Raw genomic sequence first — 22637 nt, 5'->3', positions numbered from 1 at the left:
TTTTTTGCTTCCCTGTGCTTATTTTCTGTATCTTTGAATTGAACATTGTGGGGTAATCCTGCTCATGAGTAGTGTCAGATGACAAGTTTTATTGTGTTGCATTGCAGAGTGTGGTGACTTAGCAACTTTATCTTTGAGGATTTGTCAGAGGCTGAAGGGACAAGTAAGCTTTGGTGTGCAGCAGTGTAGGAAATCCATTTTGGAGCTGATTGCAAGCTATTTCTTCAGAGCTGTACAGCAGAGTCTTTGATGAGTTTGCTTTCTTGATTTAAATACGTATTTTCAAAAAATTGTGTTATACTGCATTTCTCATCCTAACCCATTGCTGAAGTCTGCTGTGCACTTGTCTGCTGTTGTGCCTTTCTGCAGTAGCAACCCCTAAGGAAAATTTTGCCAAGAGATTTTGAGAAAGAGAAAAGATTGGTTGTATTTACAGTGTCTCATCAGAAGAATGAGGATTTCCTGCAGAAATGGGTCCATGTCCTGGGACCCAGCCATGGCCCAGACTGCAGGAGCTCATCCCCCAGAGCCTCCCCTTGCTGGGGTAGGGAGCTGCTGAGGGAATTCCCTGAAGAGGGGCTGGCATTTCTGCTTTGTCCTGAGGCAGCAGAGGCACTGCTGACAGCTGACTTGGCTGCTCTGTTCCTTCAGCAGTTTTTCTGCTTGGCACCTGAATATGGCCCAGCTCTTTGTGAGAGGGGGAAGCCAGGCCAGTACCTAGAGACCTTTCAGGCTCCATCTTCACCTCACAGCAGCAGCCTCATGTAGCCTTTGTAGAGATCAGTTTCTTGAATGTTTAAAAATCAACATATTTAGAGTTGCTTTTTAAAGGAGTATTAATCATGCAAGAGCACTTGTATAGCTTTAGGCATGGAAAAAAGGTGTGATTTTTCAAATCTGATGAAAGGTTTATGTACTTAATTATAATTTAATTTTAACTGCTTCTCCTCTATCTCTTTTTCAAATGAATGCGGAAACAAATTACCTCCAGCAGAAAGATGCCTTTTTTCAGTAGATATTGGTGGTCATGATTTTTAAAAAGAGCCACATTGCACTAAGTATTTACATCAGTGCTACATTTCATACCGAGAGTGTGCTGTCCACAGAAATCCCCAGGTGATGGAGGATTTCTGCTGTGTGTTGGTTATGAGCTGTGTGATGGTTCTTTGTTTTTCTATAAGAACATTCTGAACAATAGTTTTGCTCTGGAAGAATGAAAATGGCTTGAAATAAAGTTGGCTGTTGTCTTTGAACACTGAACTAATTCTCGAAAATGTTGATCTTATTCCCTAATTAAACTATTTCATTATAGAAGCCGCATAAAATTAAGCAATGAATTCACAGTGTTCTCAACAAGGACTGTATTACTTCAGATGTGAGAAACTGCCATGGGAGTCAAATCTATATATATAGCCAAAGAAATAGGTGCTCTAAGTGGTAAAGGCAATTTTGAGCTTTAACTTCTTTCTGAGTTACTGGTGAAATTATAAACAATTTCTTGTTTTGAGAATGACTTTAAGTTGGCTTGGACACACTCAGTAATCTGCTGGCCAGTACTGGTAACTGGTTACTTTTTAAACTTTGTTTTCCCAGTGTTTTAGACTCCATTTCCAGAATAAGCTCTGCTGTCATTTGCTTTTGACAACAGAATCATTGCAGTGTTGTCAAGTGAATGGTTGCTTTAAAATAAAGTTTACATGTTAATTTGTTTGTACTTGTATTCCTTGCATATAATTTTGTAGTGTGTCCATTTGTCTCCATAGTGTTCCATTTATGTTAATTATTAGTTAAAATTATAAATAATCCCAAAATTGAGTGTAGCTGACCTGGGAATTTAAGAGTTAAAATTGAAACCTGGTCCTTATGGTGCTGTTTGTGTGGTATTTTCTGGCTGAGACATTTTCTTGAGTTTAAAAAAAGAGGCCATTAAAATGAAAATTTACTGCTTCATTTGTTTGATTATCTTGAAAGTTAATCCTAATTTAACATGTTAAAAGGTGTACTTGTAGATACTTCAAAATTGTGTAACATCTGTGCATGGGGAACTGAGTATCTGTTCCTCATGGCTTATCACTAGTCTGCTTGGGTTTAAATTGAGGAGCTGAGAGTGTGATAGGAGCACATGCTGAACTCTTTCAGAGATTTAGGGTATTTTGAGCCTCCACCTAGTTCACCTGGGCAGGGCCATTACTTTGTTCTTTGCCTAGGAAAGGAGCAGCAGTAGTGCTAAACCTGAGAATAATAAATTAAATTCTGACCTTTGGTATTTTTATCCCATGCTTGAGCAAAATCTCTGTCTATGGAGCACATTTTGGGAGTCTGACCCTGCAAGCAGGTTCAGGTGCATTGCTATCTTGCTTTCAAAAATTATGGTACAGCATAAAGAAATCAAAATACTGTTTTCCTTGTTGTTGAAAACTATTGTCAAGTGTGTCAGAGATGACAGAAGTTGTTTGAACTAAAGATGGTAGTACATCAAAGTGTATGAAAGACAGAAGCATTGCCATCCCAACCTCATTTTACTGTGTTGCTGCATATTAGTGTAATTTGTGGTTTGTTCCAGCACCTAACTATCCCTGCACTTCAGCACCATCAGCCTCTGATGCTGTTAACATCTGGGTAACACTTGCTGTGATATTCTCACTTCTAAGTGTACTGGTCATTCACTAAATATTTATAGAGTCCTTTGGTTTTGATGTTCCAAGATAAAAAGGGTGGGTTTTCTATCATCTTTTGTATTCAAAGGCAAATAGTACATTGAAGCTGGTGATTATTTAAAATATTATCACATCAAGAAGTTCCTTTGTACTTGGGTCAGTGCTGATGTAACTGTTTCTAGGAGTCTGGAAAACCTTGCAGAGTTCACTGCTGGCTTGTTTAGACTAAGATGCTGTGCTGTAAGTGCAATGATCATCTACCAAAGATGTGAGAATGTGCTCAGGAAGGATTTGTTACAACATGTGCAGTATCTTATCCTTTGAGTTAAATAGAACAAGATGTATTAAACAAGCATGAGCATGAGACCTGGCATATGTCCTTGTTCTTTTTAAATTTTTTTGCATTCTTATTAGTGTTATTTGAAACCAAGTGTGTGGGTGGAGAGAAGGAAGAGAGGCTCACCTGTGAGATCTCCTGGTAGCAATGTACTGAAGTGTGGACAGGGAAAGAGAGGAACATTCAACAGCCGTTTCTGAAGGTGATGGAGAAAAAGGTGATTAATTTGTCAAAGGGACTAAGGCTAAGTATTTTTCAGGATTTAAAAAATGAAAGAGGGAGTGAAAATAGACCCCCCAGGCAGGGTGCATGAAGGGAACAATCAGGAATTGCTGCAATGTCCTCCTGCTGTGGTGCTCCAGCTCCTTGAGGAGTCAGCAGTGATGTGGTATCAGAACTTCCCTCACCTCAGTGAGCTGCAGTGGGATGGGAGGAGGTGCACGAGGCTGCAGCCTTGAGTTTGTGTCTAGGGATACAGTGGGCTTTCAGTTTATAATAATTGGGGTTTTTTTCAGTGAGTCACCTTCAGCATTGATAATTTGCTTGCATTTCCTGCTCTTAGACCCAGTAACAAGAATCAATAGTTTGTTTTCACTTGAATACACCTCTGTCTAGCAATGGTGAATAATGGTGCAAGGGAAGAAAAAAAATCCATATGTTTTAGTTTGTGACAGTTTGACTGCTGGAAAAAGACACCAAAGGGAAATTCAAAGTGAAATGTCTCAACACTCTGGGGACGTGAGAGTGACTGATGAGCTTGGTTTTACCGCTTTACTCCATCCACATCCTGCTAATAGAGGACATGGCAGCAGGAAGTCTTTGGGAATGCAGAAGCCAACCCCCCTCCCTTCACTCCCTTTATTTTAAGATTTTGTTTTCCCTGTGGTAACATCTTTGGAACCTGGGTGAGCAGTGCCCAGGGTTAGATGGAGATGTGACTCAGTAGAGCCTGGTGTGCAGTCATTCAGGAGAAGAGCAGGAATTGTCTCTGACCCTGTAGCTGGAGGTTGGGAATGTAATTCCAATGTGTACTTCTGACATCATGTTTTCTTCTGCACATGGATGAAGATAGTGAATTGATGCAGAACTGTTTTGCTTTTGCTTTTAACTTATTGGAATAAGTGGAAAAACCATTGGCTAAACCTAGCATCTAAATTTAGACATCTGAATTAGCAATGCAGGAAGCAGTAGTGTAGCAAACAGCTCAGTTCCTCCGGAGCACTGCTGGCTGGCAGGATAGAAAATCTGGGCACTTAACAGATGCAGGCATCTCTTTACACCTCCTGGGAAAAATGTGTGTGGGATGCTTCCTCTGGATAATCCTTAAACCAAGGCTAAACTGGCAGTTTAACTTTCGTCAGAATTCCCAGTGAATGGGTTTTCACAAGGGATTTTTTTACTTGTAGGTTTTTTTTTGGTCTGAATATATGCTTACAGTGGGGTTTGCTTCCACAGCTGTTCTGCATTTGGTTTCCGTAGTGGTGAGGAATGTGGTGTGCTGCAATCAAAGCTGAGACTAACAGTCTATTGTAGAAATAGGATTGTAAGGAAAAATTCAAGCAGTTACTTTATTACAGCAAAGATGTGTGGGTTGATGGTCTTGGTAGAATTCAGTTCAGTCTCATGGTACAAGAAGAAATTTCATTATGTGTAATAATTAGCTTTTGAAATAAAGAGGATTATCTTTCATTTTAATCACCCTGTCTTAATAGCAGGGAAGAAAAACCATTTCATAAGAGTACCAACTCTGTTCTCTGTGTTTTCTAAAAGAACATTTTAATTGAATTTTATATTTATGGGACTGATACTTAAAACTTGTCATTCTTGTGGATTCTTACCTGTTTCCCCCTGTATATTAACCAGCTGTATTTTTAAAGACTGTAAGCTTCTGTCCTGCTCTCTTGCCAAAAAAATTTCCACAAACAGTTCCTTGTGAGGAGAATTATTACTTACATTGGTCATTTTTAATGTGCAACTCTTTAATACTCAGCCACATTTCTCTTGTTAACACAAAGCGTTGTGTATATATATGCTTCATATCCAGTATGTGAATAGCTTGTAAATAAATTACAAAACTAGGTTTTGTAGGTTTAAACTAGGTTTAAATTCATTAGTACTTAGCAAAACTAATGGATTGTAATCAGTGTAATGGCTGATGATAGATTGTGCTGTGCCAGCAGGGAACTGGCTCCCAGAAGAAGTTACACCAGCTCAGGAATGACTAGAGACTGGCTGGTGAACATGTTCTTCTCCAGATGCTTTTTTAATTCCTTCAATTAACTTGATTAAGCAGCTTAGCTTAAGTAAGCAGAATTTGTGACTTGGAAGTTCTCCCATGTAGTATGTTCCCAGTGCCTTAGGAATGAGTCCCTTTAATGCTGTGTCTGTGTAAGGCAGGCAGCCGTGGTCTCCCACAGACACAGGATGGTGTGTGCTTAGTATGAGGGGCACACACAGGGGAGGTGTTTCCCCTCTCTGCACTTGGTTCTGGGCAGAAGTCATAAATCACAGTGATTTCTGCACAGTGCAATTGAATGGAGCCTGACTACCTTTATTTTTTTATTGGTGTTGGAAGTTCCCTCCTGCTTAGATCACTCTGAATCCTCCATCAGGGGAGAGGGGAACACTCTCTTCTCTGTGCCCTGTGGTTCCCAAGCAAGGGAATTGCATTTCCTAATTGTACCACCAGTGTCCCTCCCAGGGAACCCAGTGCATTCTCTTTTCTGCCCAATGATTTATTTTCACAGCATGTGTCATTAGGGAATAGGGAAAGGGGTGTTAAATAGGGAGTCAGATGGTAGCACAGAGTTCTTGTCCATCTGTCTGCTTTCCTTGCAGACATCCCCTCCCTTTCCAGCAAGGATGGTGGTTATGTTACAGTATCCTATATTTTTCAGAGCACAGAAAAGTGGCCTCAGCTGGAACCAATTTCTATCCTACAGATCCCTGTGGTACTGGGAACCCACCCATCAGTAACTACTGCAACACAAACAGTATTGACTGCTCAGTATTGTGGCAGCCTGGAGCTCTGCAAGGCTCAGCTCTTGTGTTTACAGCTACTGGCTCAACAAATTATTTTCCAAATTATAAATCATTCATCCTTGTCCCAGCTTGCAGTTTTTTGTAGAAATAGAAATGATTTCTGCAGTATCAGAAGTTGCAGTGCACAGGCTGTCATTAAATCCATGCAGTAATTTCAGAAATTTAGATCTTTGTTTACAGGTGGGTTTTTTTTTTCCTTAGGAGAGTTTCAGAGAGGAGCTTGACATTACATAGACTTTTTCAGCTCCCCTTGATTATGCTGTGTTAATAAGATGATAATGTATTCTGATAATTGCTCATGAGTCTGCTACCTAACGAAAGGTGAGGGTTGAGTGTGCTTCCATATGCTTCTCTTTCTAGCAGTGCCAGGTGGGGAGGTGAATATCTGAAAAGGATGCTAAAAAATGGGTTAAATTTTAAGCCAAATGTGGCTTCCCAGTATTAAGGAAACTGACAATGGGATGTACAGGAAAAGGAGGGGAAGGATTGAAAAAGAGAGGGAAACTAGAAAGACTGGGATTGTAACAAAGAGCTGTTAGCCATAGATGTGATGAACATTATATGTGGGGCAATTGAAAATACTTTTGTTTTCCATTCCTTCCTTCACTGTGGAGAAAGACCTCTGTTCATGAGAGAGATTCTCCAGGTGTTTAGAAGTGTTAATAGACTTCTGGGTTTTAATGCTCCATTAAACTTTCATACTGTGTAAATTATTTTCTTCAATCTTGCCTCTATTTTTGATCTCTTGACTGTGAATTGTGACAAGACTTCATGCTAAATATGAAAATGCACAACTTCTCTGCACCCCATGATTCTTGTAGCAATTTCTGTGTCCACACAGCACTTCAGGGAACAGTTCATCTGTTCAAAGAATGGTTGGAATTTAAACCCCCTCAGATTTCCAGTATCCTTAGATATTTTTTTCCTTAACCTCTTGGCCAAAAGACTTACTTTCCTCCTCTGAAACTATTTGTAGTGTTTGTGCAGTATCCCACATGGTTTTATATTCAACAGTGCTGTGGTTTGTACATGTCTTGCAAGTCTTTTGCAGCAGTAAATGATTGTTTGAGAAATGCAAGTTTGTATTTAGGCTCAAGTGAACATCTTGGTGAGTTCAAATGGTTCTGGAAGGATCTTTATATAAATCTACTTCATTTTGCACTACTTGTGCTGCTCTTGAGGATGTTGTAAGCAAAAACAAGTTTAGCTCTGATGAAATAGAAAAAAGAATAATTTTCCCAGTATTTGTTCAGGAATGCAGGCTATACTGACTATAATTTTTACAACTCAGTGGGAAGATGACTTATTTTTCTGGAGGTAGTCCTTTACTTTTAAAGATATTTCTACATACTGCTTTTATTCCTTATCATGCTGGAAATCAAGATTATCTATATATCCCAATACAATGTAGGGTTTTGTTTTTCCAGAATTAAAAACTCAGAGCACTTTGTTTTCAGTGTGTTCTACCTGTTGCTGAAGATTAACTTGTAATTACTGATGTGCTTTCCCTTTGTCTAAAGTGCTGCTGATCCAAATTTAGACTGAACACATTTTTCTCCAGGGCAGAGCAGGTCCCTTCCTGAGTTATTGGAGAATCAGAGTCTGGCAGATTTAGATCACGTCTGGAAGATTTTCTGCCATCATATCAAATATAGGGAGGTTGTACAGAGATTAATTGGAATATGCTATATTTTTATTTTTAATATAGCTTTTGCAAGGCTTCCAAAACACAGTGTTACTTATTTTATTTCAGCAGCAGTACACCTAAAGATTAAGTACTAGTATATTTGTATATTTTTATTCACATCAAAACTTGCATCCTGGTGCAGTTTTCTTCCAAATAACTTTCAATGTTTTTTTCTCCCTTTTTATCCAATGCATTAAAGAAGGAAATATGGTTAGTAATTAATTGTTATAAATAAAATACTGCTTAAAAGAAAATTCACTGCAGAAGACTGCTTAGTAGAGGGAACTAGAGTGTAAAGTTATTTTGAGAAATACAGGCCTTGTGTTTGAGCTTATAGCTCACAGTTTGTGTTGAGAGTTGCCCTATAGGCAGGCACAAAGCTGATTTATTTTTATCCATACCTCTATGAGGAAGTCTAGTGTGGGCTTTTTAAAGTACTTTCCTGTGGTCAGAAATACCTGGAATTGTTGGCACTTGCAGCATGAATTTCTTTGAGGGTGTACATTGTTAGGTCAGTAATAGAGAGATGTCAATGCTACTCCAAGTAGCAACTTCTTTCACTGTGGCTTTTCCTAGTTGGAGGCCCTCTCTGATTTTAACACTGCCAAGTCTGGTATAGTTTTTCTCCATAGAACAGTATTGATTTGAAAGAGCAGCCTTTCTGCTTAATCTGGCTCTAGGACAATGAAAGAGCCAGAAAGAAAATCACATTCCACACAGCCAGCAGGGCTTTACTGAGGGCCAGTTTAGTGGCCTTCTGTGGTGAGATTATGGCATTGGTGGATCAGGGAAAGCAATGGATAGAATCTACCTGGATTTATGCAAAGCATCTAACACTGTCCCACAGGACATCTCTGTTTCTAAACTAGAGAGATGTGGATTTCACCAAAGAATCACTCAGGGGATAAGGAGCTGGCCAGAGCAGGGGGCCCAGAGATTTTATGGATGCCTCATCCCAGGAAGTGTTCGAGGCCAGGTTGGATGGGGCTTTGAACAACCTGGTCTAAGGACAGGTGTCCCTGACCATGGCAGAGAGGTAGGAACCAAATCTTAAAATCACAGAATATCCTCATTTGGAGGGGACCCAACAGGATCATTAAGCGAACTCCTGGCCCTGCACAGGACACTCCAAGAATCACACCATGTGTCTGAGAGCATTGACCAAACACTTCTTGAACAGGCTTGGTGCTGTGACCTTCCCTGGGGAGCCTGTTCAGTGCCCAACTACCCTCTGGGTGAAAAACATTTTCCTGATAGCCAAACTGAACTTCCCCTTACTCAGCTTTGTGCTATTAACCCGAGTCCTGCTGATCTTTAAAGTCCCTCCTAAACCAAACCATTCTGTGATTCACCACTGTGAGACCTGTTCTGGGATCTCACCAAGGTGGCCTTTGTGTCTTCAGGAGCCAGATTTTTGACATGGGAACATAACTGTCTGTAAGTCTTTAACTCCTTAAAGCCCTGTGCCTTTCCCCTGCCTCTCCTGTGTTACCAAGTGCCCTGTTTCCTAAATTTCCTAAATAAATAAAAACAGACACAAAAATATTACTTAGTAAAATGAAAAGCTTTTATAAGCATGAGGAAAATCAATTTTGTTGCTTAGAGCTTAGGCAGTTTGTTTCTTATGATATTACTTTCTCCATTATCTCCACTTGTCTGTGCAATTGTTCTCTACTGACAGATGGGCTGTAGTAGTGGCTGGTGTTTGAAACAGATGAAATTCATTGTTGTTGCTTAAATAATGTGGGGTTTTGCAAAAACATTTATTTGTTTAACAGGAAGTTATTTTGTTGTTTGGTCTTTTTGTCAGCACTCCAAAGAAACTTGATTCGTTGCATCACCTGGAAATACAGATTCTGTGCAATCTGATTTTGTCATATTGTTTCCTTAACATATGTGAAGTGTGTTTACTTAATTTCTGTTGTTTAGAAGAAGGAACTGTGGGACTGATGAAGCATTGCTTCCTGGTTTTGTGTCTTGTGGCTGACTTGACATGAAATCTTCAGGACACTTTGCCTGCAGTTGCAGCTTTGATGTGAGCTCCTTCTCATCAGGGTTTCTTGGCAAGATGTGGCCTGGCAGCCTAGCCTGATGTTCCATGTGCTCACTTCCAGGATGTCTGTCCTGTCCTGTAGGAACAGTTATTCCTGAGCCTGCTGCTGCCCTGTCAGAGTTGGCTGAGGCTGGCTATTGACTGAAGTAGCTGAGGGGGAAGGACTGGGAGGGATGCAGATGGTGTGATTGTGTAAGTCTATTTTCCTATTAAACAAAAGAATACGCTTTTGTTCAGCATCAAACTTATTCTCATGCATTCATCTCCTGCATGTTTGTGCAAGAACAATGGCTGGGTTCCCTCCAGCCTTGGCCTCCCCCTCTCACTCTGCAGCCCTGACTGGGGCAATGGGCCTGACCCCGTGTGCATTTGTGTGCACCCGTGGTTTGTCCAAGACAGCCTTTTGGGGCATCTCTTCTGCATCAGTCTGTTCAGTTCACAAGGGGAACAATACCTCCAGCTCTTGTGTGCTGTGTTTGGCCAGAGGCATGGTCTCTTTGTGTCACTGGACTGCTGCAGCACTGCTGGAAGAAGTAATGACATCCAGGTGACATCAGGAAGTGCCTCTGATGGGCTGCTTCAGCTGAGCACATCTCACAGGTGTTGTCTAACTGCTTCAGTCTAATGGGAATTACACAAAGTAAGACTTGGGTGCAAAAGATGATCACAAAAGTATCCTGGTCATTCCAGAAGCATTGTAAATTTTAAGCTGTTAGTGAATGTCTTTTATAAAAGATAGCGAGGCAAGGCCCTAGAATCATCCACTGCAATGTACAGACAGGCACTGTGAGAGTGGAGCCATCTCTTGTGGAGTCTGGCAAATCTGCAGTAGCCTTGTGATGTTGTAGACACCCACAGAGCTGCTACTTGTGAGTGTTCCTCCTTAGCCCCATCCTTATCATGGTACTGGTAAAAACCAGTTGCAAACCAAGGCTGCCTTATGATTTACAAAGTCTTGCCAAGCTTGGAAAACACTGACACAATCAAAGACTGAATCTTGAGCTGAGGGGCCAAATTTTCACTCCAGTGTGATGTTACAGTTTCTGCAGTTGCAGCAAAGTTCTGGTGAACCATTCTGTCAAGCCAGAGGAGCTCTCATCTGTCTGCTTGTCACTTCCTACCATCTGCAGGCCTTCCCTCAGTCTGCTCAGGGATCATCTCTGGCACGTTCCCTGGGATTTGCAGCTGGCTAGACTGAGGAATGATGCTTTCCAGGAGTATTTCTCTCATTTATGGCTTTTTAACTTATTTCATTTTAAAGGCCAACTGGCTCCACAGCACATTACAGCAAAAGGAACTGCAGTAAAAGAAAGGCAGTGGAAATGTATTCAGCCACATTTTGAGGCTGTCACTTAATGGATGTTCTGATTTTGAAACTGAAGCTGTAGGGCTATTGATCCTCTACAAAGCTGTAGAGGTAAAATGTAAAATGAATTGTCTAAAAAGAAAAGGGTTAGGCTGATGAAAAGTAGGAATGACCGGTGAGAAATTGCAATATCAAAATTTAATTATTCCTTGGGTTTTAAATCTCATGTGTGTGACACCTATTGGTATTACTTACTTGGTGAAGCATGGTGAGTAGAAATATAAAATGGCAAAGGATCCTGTAAAATGCAAAGTGGAGCTGAAAGCATAATTTTCAATTTAGTGTTAAGCCTTTTTCAAGTGTTAATTTGCTCTTTTGATACAACCCTGACACTTGAATATTAAAAATGATCACATCAGCTGTTTGGAAAAAAAACAGGAAGGTATTTGCTGTGACAGAAGGGTGGAAGATGAATGATTCTGAAGACAGAGGAAGATGTAAGCAGAAGCTCATGCCTGTGCTGAATTCAGACATGAGGTTTAGCTGTGCCCCTTTGAGCAGCTTGAAGTGACTGTGGAAATTTGCTCCATGGTTTGGACTGCTGCCTAAAGGAATGGTTCTGCCTTTGAGATTTTAATTTTTTTTTCTCTCTTTCCTTTTGCCAGAGCAAGTATTTACATAACTGTCTGGTATTCTAGATCAGAGGGCTTATTCACCTGAAAATAACCTGGCAAAATAAAACACTAGATTTTACTCACTTTAGATTTCTGAGGCAGACCCATTTCAAGGCCATTTGAATGCAGGTGGCTGAAGACAAAAGAGAGGAATGACTAGGAAAGGGTGGTAGAAAGGATGTAGCAGCTTAAACATCTGTACCCTTATGGTAATTGTGGGATTGCATGGATATTCCTGTTATATACCCTGGAAAGAAAAGTGCTCTTTCAGGAACTTAAGAACTAAAATATCTCTATTTTAAAAGGACTTGCATAGTGAAAAAAGTAGTTTTTGTTGCATTGTGTTACTATATTTGTTTTTCAAATTGCATTGCTGTATTCTGAGAAGTGATTACACAGAAAAACTGTTTACAGACTTGAAGTATTTTCAGTTCATGTTTCTTCAGAATAGAAATGTCTTCATCTAAAACCAACTTTCAGCATGAAAAGGGAGAATTACAGAAACGCATGCAGAGAGAGGAAGGCATAAAACCAACCCAAAACCTCAAGTCAGCTCTGTTCCAAAATACAGTAGATGGAAGTATTTAAAAATATACATTCCACTGTATTCATTGCTACTCAGGATTCTTTCTGCATTCTTCATCATATGACTAAACTGCTTCTAAGTCAGATGGTACAGATGGTATGGTATTTCAGATTATTCTAATTCCAAGCAGCTAAATGCACAGTCTTTTTTAATAACAAGCTTATCCTGATTTTTGAAACAATTACATTTTTGTAGCATTACAAAACAAGTTACTCTTTATGGAGGAATGTCCTTGGGATTTTCAGGATTTGCATTCCTTTCAGGAATCGAAGAAGTCATGATTTACTGCTGCATTGTTCATCCCACATATTAAATGTCACTTGCTAAGTGTGCATGCAGCATCAAATTTTGTCTGTAGCACAGGATAACTTGGAATAGCCAAACATTTTTGTCTGGTTGCATTGTTATTGCATATTCCCAGTTTGACCAAGGAAGCCAACACTGGTGATTTATTGCCCATTCTGAACAATGTTGGATACCAGGATCTATAGTTGAATCCAGGCTACCCAGTCTCTTTAAGTGCCAAAAATGTGCTTAATTCATTGTCACCCTCAAAACAGTGTTGTCATGGTTATGTCGCTGTTTGCACACTGGGAGCAAAGTTGATAGACACTGGGCCTTGTGCCTTCACATTGTCTGGCTAGGGGTAAAAGTCCTTGTCCTTGAACATACATAAACCCTTTTCATTGATCTGCCCAGCATAGCACATCATGTGTTTTTCTTCTTCCTATTCCTTCTGTAGGGACTTTGGGACTGGAGTTACATTCAGAGTGTTCAGACACTGTGTCTGTTCTGTTCAGGCATCTGGGGAAGGAGCAGTTCTGGTGCCCACAGAGGAGTGGCCTTGCTCCAATGCTGCCTCTCTTGACATTCAGGGGTCCTTGCTGGCTGGCAAGGACAAAGCCCACATTGGCAGGGGAGGTGGCAGTGAGGTCTGGCTGCAGGAGGAAAAAAAAGAATGAGGGCCAATAGCAGAAAGAGTGAGAAGTGCCTCTCATCTCCTTCCCTGCATTTTCTGATGGCCACTTTCACTGGTCAGTGTCATGAGCTGGGACTCACCTTCTGCTTCTCACTCTTTGGGTAAGTGTTATTTTAGGAGGATTAACCTGAGCCCTAGCGTGTTCCTAATGTAGTTTTGAATTGTATTTATGTGCTGTCATTTCTTATGCGTTTTTATCAAGTTTCCTGCATGTCTAGTTTGTGATCCAGAGGGAAATACAACTATGAATGCTGACAGCTGACTTTGCTGAAAGCATGTTTCTTTTATCAGTTATGTTCTACTGATGCCAGCATACCAAACTTAAGAAATGCACCCTATTTAATTACAGCAAAGTGATGTCCCAGCTTTATATAGTAAGTGTAATTTGTGCTTTTTTTGTGAATGATTTCCCTAAATATTTTAGCACTCTGAGTGAAGATACTGCTAAGTGACATTGACACGCTTTTCCTGTTTGGAGTTGTATTGTTCCTGTACAGTGCATTTACTCTGATCATTGTAGCCTGACAAAGCTCAGCATGAATGGGAAGCTGTGGGACAGAAATTATTTAGGCTGCAAAAACTAGCAGTCTTTTCACACAGGGATAAGTGGTGAAATGTAGTGTTAGTCACTAAACCAGTGTAATGGAGAGGTCATATATTAAACCAGTTTGAAATAGTTTATTGTTTTTTAACTCCTGTAGAGGTTTGAAATTACAGGAAGAGCAAAGATTCGGGAAAACCTTCAAAGCAAAGCTATACAGTGAAAATTTATGCTCTTTCTATTTCTGAATATTTACGTATCTGGTGAGAAGATTTACCCAAGGAAATCTAAGTTTCTCTACTTTGGTCTAAGATTGCAAAACAAGCAGTTGAATGACACTGTGCTTTGACAAGTTTTTATTGACTCAGGTGATGGTAAGAAGGTTTTACAACCAATTATTTCTGTAAGTGGGTTGAACACTAAGGAGTCTGACAGGAATAATGTGTTGTCCCTAACCCACAGCTTTTGGTAATGCTGTGTAGGTACTGATCCCGTGCTGCAGACGGGAAGCAGGTCTGGGGTACCTTTGCCAGGTGAATTGTCACTCCCCTTCCCTCCATGGGAGTGTGCATGGCTTTACCACAGCGGCTGGTGTGAGGAGAAGCTGCCTGCAGATCCCCATGGTAGTGAGGCAGGAGTGACTGTCCTGAGGCTTCTGTGCTGCCAGTGTGTGACCTGTGGAAGTAGGGAGGATTGTGTTGGTGAAGACAGGCTGAGCCTTGGTGAGCTGTGTCCCTGCAGCAGCAGCTGCTGATAAGGTGGAGGGCATAGCAGCTCAGCTGGGTCTCTGCCATCTGCTTGGTGAAAAAGGACAGGACACAGGCAAGGCCACGGATGATCTGGTTTTTGAGACACATTGCTCCTGCAAGCACCCAAGGGGACTGTAGTGAGCTGCCAGGAGGACTTTAGGGATGAGTTGCTCCCTGTGGAGCTCACGTTGCTGCTGCTTGGGTTGGGAGGCAAGGCTGCTCCTCAGATAAAGTTTTCATGTCAGCTATTGTAAGAAATTGTGCCTGAACAAACCATGTGATACAACATAAACTGTTCAGTGCAATATAAAGACTACTCAGTGCAAATCTCCAATCACCCAGTGCAAAACAACAACTAAATAAACTATTTAGTGCAATACAACAAGCTGCTACTCAGCTCCAGCAACCAGAGCTGCCTAACTGTAAGATTTTCCACTGTTGTTCCATACTATGTCCATGCAAAGCTATTTGGCAAAATATTTAATTATCTAATTAATTTATGTGGTAATGTTCATGTGTAATGAAAGATTTAATATTGTAAGATACAGTTTCAAATTAAAGTACTTACTGAGGGCATCCCAGAGTGCAGGCACAGTTGTGTGTATATCAAGGTACTCATAATGATGCATTTTACTCCTCTGAAATACTGATCTATCTATTAGCAGCCTATTTATGTTGCAGTTTGGGGCACATGAGGAAGAATGTCTGTGGCTTGCCAAGTGAGTCAATTCAGTGTTTATAATTTCTTGGTGATTTGCCAGGCAAACATCTGTGCCAAGTTTAGTTTCTCATGTGATCAGGAAGTGATACAGCAGGATGCACTGAGGACTTCCCCGCCTGTCTCCCCTCAGCACCCTGACAGGAATGTGGCAATTGTCTTGTGCTTTAAAGTAGAAATTTTCAAAGGCATGTAGAGCTAAATCTCAAATAGATGTCACTGACTTTCCCTTTGAAAGTCTGACGTTTTCCCTTTTCATTTCCTTTCAAGCTCAAATAATGACTTTTTAAAAGGAATTACCCAATCCCTGAGCATGTGTCCTCCTATGAAAGTTTGCTTACAACATTTACTCCCATTCCTTCCCTGTGTGTTTATTAGTGTCACTATTTAATTTCTCCTGGCATTATAGGTGTGGAATAAAGTATTGAACTTGCTTTACTGGGCCAAATTGGCATCATAGCTTTGAAACAACCCATGAGCGCTTGTGCACTATTGGAAATGGGAAGCGTCAGCTTAAATGTAATTGCTGTTTAAAGTTTTGGATTCCTCTTACATGGTTTGGAAAGGAATAAAGGGGATCATTCAAGTTGACCTCACATGGAGAGCTCCTGTGAATTGTGAGTCTTCCTGCAAATGTGATATGAGGGGGTTGGATACTTACATATATTGTTTAATTTTCAAACATTAAAAGTACCTGCAATGAGCTGGCACTTTTACACTGATGTGTGTGCATATGCTCTTGTGGGAACCAACCACCAGAAAATATTTTCCTATAACTTAACTGTGATGTGGTTTTGGAAAATGGCCTTTGTACTTCTAAGTAGTAGTACTTCTAAGAAGTACTAAATTTGTACTTCTTTTTTTCTGTTTTTTTTAAAGAAGACTAGATGTGGTTTAATGTCTGTATTTAATACATGCAGAAAATACTTTACATGTTATTTGCCATTGGAAATAGTAAGAGGACTTCATTCACTTCTCAAACTTGGTTGGATGGTAAATTGTATAGGATATTTTTCCTAAACTTCTTTTTGTTCCCTTTTATTACACATACATGTTTCTTAACTTCTTTCAGGAATTATCTTTGGAATGGGACTGTGCGTTTGGAGTAGATGTTCTTTAAAAGGAAGGACACGGGCTTGACTTACCAAGTGAAATATTGCAGGATGATTTTGCAAGAATATTTCTGCCCATCTGCTGTTTGGTATTTTATGACAAGCAACTGTCACTTGGGCTCTTCAGCCTCTTGAGAGTGTGGAGATTTTTTGCTACTTGAAACATGTCATCACTCTGTCAATAAATAAACAGAGTGGGTCTACTCTGCTATATTTGAGCATTCCTGGATTTGGTACTGATTTTGCTAGAGGACAGATGTATGTCTGCTGCTTCAGTACTGTATTTGATTCCAAGTCAATCATGTATTTGAGTTTATAGGACTTTGTCTTAATTTCTATTCCTCTAGTACTTTTAGCAGTTCTTGATTTATCTCTACACTCTACCTGAGCTCTGAAATGTGAACAAATCTAACTTGTTCAGGCTGCAGAGAAGCTTTCCTTGTGCTTTTTTGCCCTGTTTGTCTGTGGAAGCAGAGAAATAATACATTTCAAAATCATGTATTCCCCATAATGTGTCTTACTGTGTTCTGGGTCAGCTGAATACTGAAATAGAGGAACTGTGGATTAGCCTGCTGTCCATTAGGAACATCCCCTGTTGCAGTAGCTGCCCATTAGAAATGTCTGCCAAAGAACTGAAAAAGCCATTCTTCATTTGTCCTTCCATGGCTCCTTTTCCTACTGCCTTCTTTTTTTTCTCTTTTAGCTCCTTTATTAAAAAAAAAAAAAAGAACAAAACCCCTCAAAGTCTTGATGATTTTTTGTTGTTTTTCTCCTTTTTTTTAGTGTCAGGGTAAATTCAAAACAAACATTTAAATTTTGCTGCCATTTGCTGTTGGCTGCATTTGTTTTTAGAAGAACAGAGAAGCTGAAGTCTCTGTAACCAGGGCCCAGGACACAGCTTGTCTGGAAATAAAAGATTCTGCTCTAGTGTGTGTCTGGGACTGAACCAAAAGCACAAGTGAAAGTGAAGCTACCGCAGCACATAAAGTTTGTCCCTGTTGTTGGGGAACAGCATCTGCCTGCTTTGGGCCTGCTGTGAACTTGGCCAGACAAAATAGGTGGAAGGGCAGAAGGTGAGGAATGTCTGCATCCTATCATGAATTGGAGGAAATGACTGTCTGCGCTGGTGGGCTCCGCATCCTGCTGGCAGCCTGGCTAGCGCTGCAGGACACTGCACAAGGAGCAGTGAATTTAGCTCTGGTGTTTAAAATAGCTCCTAGGGATGAGAAGAAGCGCTTCAAAAATATGCTGTGGGTTTCCTATTGGCTTGCTTAAACTAACTGGAAACTTTCTGCTTTCTTTCAGGAGCATTTTTTACTCTGAAAACATTGCTGCTAAAAAACTCCAAACAGGAGGAGTAAATCCACTCAGCTTGTCAGGTCACTGGCTCAGTGTAACGGCGCTTTCATGAGGTGACGTTGGGCCAAAGTCAACTTTTCTTTCTCCTTTGTAAACCTGCAGCCAAGCAATGGGCCAGAAAATCTCAGGGAGCATAAAGTCTGTGGATGTGAGGGAGCCCCCTTATAGACCCGTGAAACGAGAGCTGAGAGGCCCGGATTTCTGCAAGCCCGCACGCCTGGACATGCTGTTGGATATGCCCCCTGCCAAGCTGGAGGTCCAGTACAAACACGCTTGGAATAACGAAGATCGCTCGTTAAATATCTTTGTAAAGGAGGACGACAAACTGACTTTCCACAGGCACCCGGTGGCACAAAGCACAGATTGCATCCGGGGCAAGGTGGGCTACACGCGGGGCCTGCACGTGTGGCAGATCCACTGGCCCACGAGGCAGCGCGGGACTCACGCCGTGGTGGGCGTCTCCACGGCCGACGCGCCGCTGCACTCGGTGGGATACACGTCCCTGGTTGGTAGCAACAATGAATCCTGGGGCTGGGATCTGGGGCGCAACAAACTCTACCACAACTGTAAAAACCAGCCCGGGGTCACGTACCCCGTCTTTTTGGAACCAGATGAGTCATTTGTACTCCCAGACTCCTTACTGGTGGTTTTGGATATGGATGAAGGGACGCTTAGCTTCATGGTCGATGGACAGTATCTTGGAGTGGCCTTCAGAGGACTAAAAGGGAAAAAACTTTACCCCATAGTCAGTGCAGTTTGGGGGCACTGTGAAATTACAATGAGATACATCAATGGACTTGACCGTAAGTGTTACCACTTTTTTTTTTTTTTGTTACCCTCTTGATTTTTCTCATATAGAGGTTTTTCTTTCTCCTTCTGCTGTGGACAGTATGCTGGGGGGAGCTGACTGTTCAGCTGTGAGGGGACTGCACCCTGTCATTACTGCCCACAATGAATATATCCCTGTGTCTTGTAACGATGGTATGGATTGTGTCAAAATACCTTCCTTTTTGACAGGCAGAGTGGCAAGAATTCTATGTCCAAAGAAACTGAACAGGCTGAGAAAAAGATATTGAGAAACTTCCTGGGTATATTTAACAGTAGAACTCTTGTTTACTGGAGGATATGTTTTAAATCTGTGGTTTCCAAATAGGATTTGTGGATCCTGTAAAAATTTCCTGTAGTAGTGGAAACTCTTACTTGGTGTGCATAAACATACTTGAAGACTGGCCAGACAGCTTTCTTTCTGTAGTTGCCTTCTCAGAACCCTCAGAAGCAGCTGTGGATCCCCAAGAATCTGGAAACTTGGGTCAAATACTGCTTTCAGCAGTTTTTCTGAAAGAGAGCTATGTTCTGTAGTTCATTTCAGAAGGTAGTTTCTCTGGGTATTGTCCAGAAATCCAAGCTTTTGGATAAGCATGAGCTATTCCTGATCTAACAGGGTAATATCTAATGGAATTGTTACATAACAAGGAGAAGCATGTTGCTGCTGCAACCCCCAGGCAGTGGCCCAGCAGAAGGTGAGTGGCAGAAGTGGGTCCTGTCCAGTTCTCCATGCACAGGAGGGCGTGGGCTCTGCCAGGTCTGTGCCCAGTTCACTCACAGGAGCATGTACTGCCTCAGCTCCCTAACTCAGCCAACTTGCAGGCAGAGTGAGCAGGCTACTGGCACACAAAAACAAAAGCCAAAATTTCTGTCTGGATGATCTTTAGTCCACCTGTTCCTTCAGGGTAGGTAAATTCAAAGAATATACTTGGAATAATACTTCTGTTTCCTTTGGGGGTGTCAGCAGAGATGTTAAAAGCAGGGGATCTGTTGCATGGTGGGCTCAGCAGCTGCTGAGAGAGCCCAGGGAGCCGTGCTGGTGAGGGCCAGGCCCTGCAAGAATGAATGCTACTCACTGTCAGCTTCTCAGCTGCTGAAAGCTGGGGAATAAAAGAATGGACAAGGTAGCAAGTGGAACTTGGTTCTTGTTTTAACTGTATTATCTGAGGTGTAGTAGGAGATACAAATATATATATCAATATATAGGAAAAAAATAGATGACTGGGCAACATTTTCATGTTATTTTGGGCTCTTCAAATGGAACATGGTCCTTCAAGAAGGCAGTAAGAGCAAGTGTTCAATACTTGCCTTTTAATTAGTAATTTCTAAAAGAATTTACTATCCTTTTCCATTAGGATGGAGTGGTCTAAATTTTTTTTCTGTCAAAAATTATTTCTCTGTTCATTAATCTTGTATCTGACATACCGAGTAGCAACAAAATTAAATAGTTGGACCCTGCTTAAGATTACCTTTTCTAAACATCTGTAATAAGCTCTGGGGGAAGGACTTTTTTTATCCACAGAAGCCTTTCAGGTTTTACAGCTGGATGCTAAATGGCAGCTTACCAAGTGCTTTCATACAGGGGAATATCCAAGGATCTTAGGTATTTTGCAGTAACTCAGTCATTGCAGAAGGATGTGCTGACAGTCTTTTTCTTGGATTGTGGGGGAGAGAGACTTTTGCAAACTGAGTATTTGTTTGTGAAAGCAGTTTTTTTAATACTGTGAATATCTGCCAAACTAAGCAAAGTACAGCTCAGCTTTGTCCATCACGTCCACACAAGGAATTGTTCTGCATTCCTTTTGTAGCTTTCACAGGGCTGCTCAAGGGAGCTCTAGGAGGATGAAAACACAGGAGGAGGATGTGAATGAGTTTGGTAGAAATTACAAAATAAAAGGGACTGAGTGGAGAAGGATAGCTGTGGTCTGTGACATGGCAGAGAGAAAAATTCCCATCTGGTTTCTCGTGGGATAATTTTGCTGGAAGAGGCAGGATAGATTCCTAAACTATCCCTGAGAAAGTCAAAGTCTGTATTGTTTTTAAACACATGAACCCATGGATAAAAGTTAACTTGTGAACCAAACTTTTATGTAGGCCTGAGTTAATCTGATCATGTGAAGAGGAAGTTTAAAGCCACTTGGCTGTGGGGCAGTTTGACATCTTGGAATCACATCATTTGTTATCACATGTTCACTGATCCATTACTGTCCTGAAACAAAAACAGCATTCAAGAAACCAAATGAGCTTGTTTAGCTGGTGCTCCAGAGCAAACACTGTCTGTTTTCCACTAAGGGTGTTTGTATCCAGCCAGCCCTTGTGCAACAGTGCAGGTTTGGCTGTGGCACTCTCCATGTTTGCTCTCATTGCACTTTTGATTGCAGGTTTTTATAATTGCTTGTTCTTGTGAAAATCAGAGCAGGTATTGAAGAACACTTGTGTTCACAAATTTAAATACATTTGAACATATATGTATGTGCGGAATTGTTACTGTTTGATTCCTCTCTGACCTTACCAGTTAACTCTTCTTTTCCCCCTTTTTTTTCCCCCATAATCTTTTTCCCCCCTTTTCCCTGGAAGTATTTCCTGCTCCTGAGTGCAGCTTTTGGTAGATCTGCCCATAGTAACTTAGCTGGTCTTGAAGCTGCTGTCAGACAGTGCCTGGTAACTTTCTATTCAGTGATTGATTGCTGCCGTTCAGAATGCAAACCACAGCTTGGGATGGTTGTTTGTGTGGAGTCCTGCAGGGCAAATGGAGACCTCCACGGCAGGGATTTCTAGTGTTTTCAATACTTGCTGCTTAAATTGAAGACCTCTGAATACTTTAAAGGCCCCTGTATTTCAGTTGCTTGGCAGAGAGTGAAAGGCTTGCAGGAATGGAAGAGTGAAAGGCTCAGATGATGGCTTTCATGCAGCTGCAATGAACTTAAACATACGTCACAGATGGTGCAGAGTTCCAAGTGTGTTAATTACTGCAGGGATGGCAGATTCACAGGAGGATAAGGCTGCAGGTCAAAGATCAAGGACCTCTGTGCCCTCTGGACTCTAGATATTGCTCCTAGAATAATGCTGTAATTAAAATCAGTTGTACTTCTGCCAGCTGCATCTGATACCCACAGTATTCTGTTTCAGAAACTACCTTGAACATCACATGATGATGATCTTTGACTTTACACAAGACATTTTTTCCCTTTTTTTTATTTTGAGAGACTTGGAGTTGGAAATGTTTTCAGGGTTTGGGAGGAAAGGCAGAGGGACAGGATGGAGACTGCTCAGAGTAAATACAGTGAGTTCTTCCCAGCACAAACTCCTTTGATCGAATGCTATCAGTACCTACCACACTGATGTCTGCCCAGTTCCTGGGCAGAAGACAGAATTTTACATCAATCTTCTGACTTACTGCCTATTGCAATAATTAGAAGCCTCAAATAACATAAAAGCAGAAAATGTTACTTTTTAGATCAGGGCACGTGCTTGTTTACAAAAAGCTGGTCTATTTATATCTGGTGTCTGATGAGGAGTCCTGGAGACTATTTATAGACTGGAACAGAGAAATAGCAAAATACTTGTGTGTAAATGTACATTGCATATCATGACTGATCCATTAGTGTTTAAACAAAGATTGGGAGGACAATCAATATAACAATGCTGTGATGGGAAACTTGGTCATTGAGTAGGTAAACAGAACTCATTGCAGTTCTTGCACTAAACCTCCCACAGGTTGAAAATAATTGTTGAGCTCAGGAAGCTGGAAGCATTTGTCTCAGAGGAGAAGACTTTACTTACATGTATAATTTATGGAACACATTTGTCTGTACCTATTTGCATTTGTTCTTGCAGGACCTGGCCCTCACCAGCACGGCTCCCTGGGCTCTCTCAGCAGCTGCTGAGCCCTACCATGCAACAGATTCCCTGCTTTTAACATCTCTGCTGACACCCCCAAAGGAAACAGAAGTATTATTCCAAGTATATTCTTTGAATTTAGCTACCCTGAAGGAACAGGTGGACTAAAGAT

The 22637-nt window shown here is 41.1% G+C and overlaps 1 protein-coding gene across 2 annotated transcripts in view; it reads left to right on the top strand.

Moving 5' to 3' along the window:
• Positions 1-22637, top strand: part of SPSB4 (splA/ryanodine receptor domain and SOCS box containing 4) — a 77569-nt gene that overhangs the window by 5197 nt on the left and 49735 nt on the right. For both annotated transcript variants that reach the window (XM_077183841.1, XM_054639065.2), the window contains exon 2: positions 17747-18603. In XM_077183841.1, coding sequence (XP_077039956.1) covers positions 17910-18603 — 694 coding nt within the window. In that variant the 5' untranslated portion in view covers positions 17747-17909. The remainder of the gene's footprint in view (positions 1-17746; positions 18604-22637) is intronic.

This window comes from Agelaius phoeniceus, chromosome 10, assembly GCF_051311805.1.
Source record: "Agelaius phoeniceus isolate bAgePho1 chromosome 10, bAgePho1.hap1, whole genome shotgun sequence".
NCBI lineage: Eukaryota > Metazoa > Chordata > Aves > Passeriformes > Icteridae > Agelaius > Agelaius phoeniceus.
The sequence above is the reverse complement of the archived record's forward strand: the minus strand, read 5'-3'. Positions and strand labels throughout refer to the sequence as shown.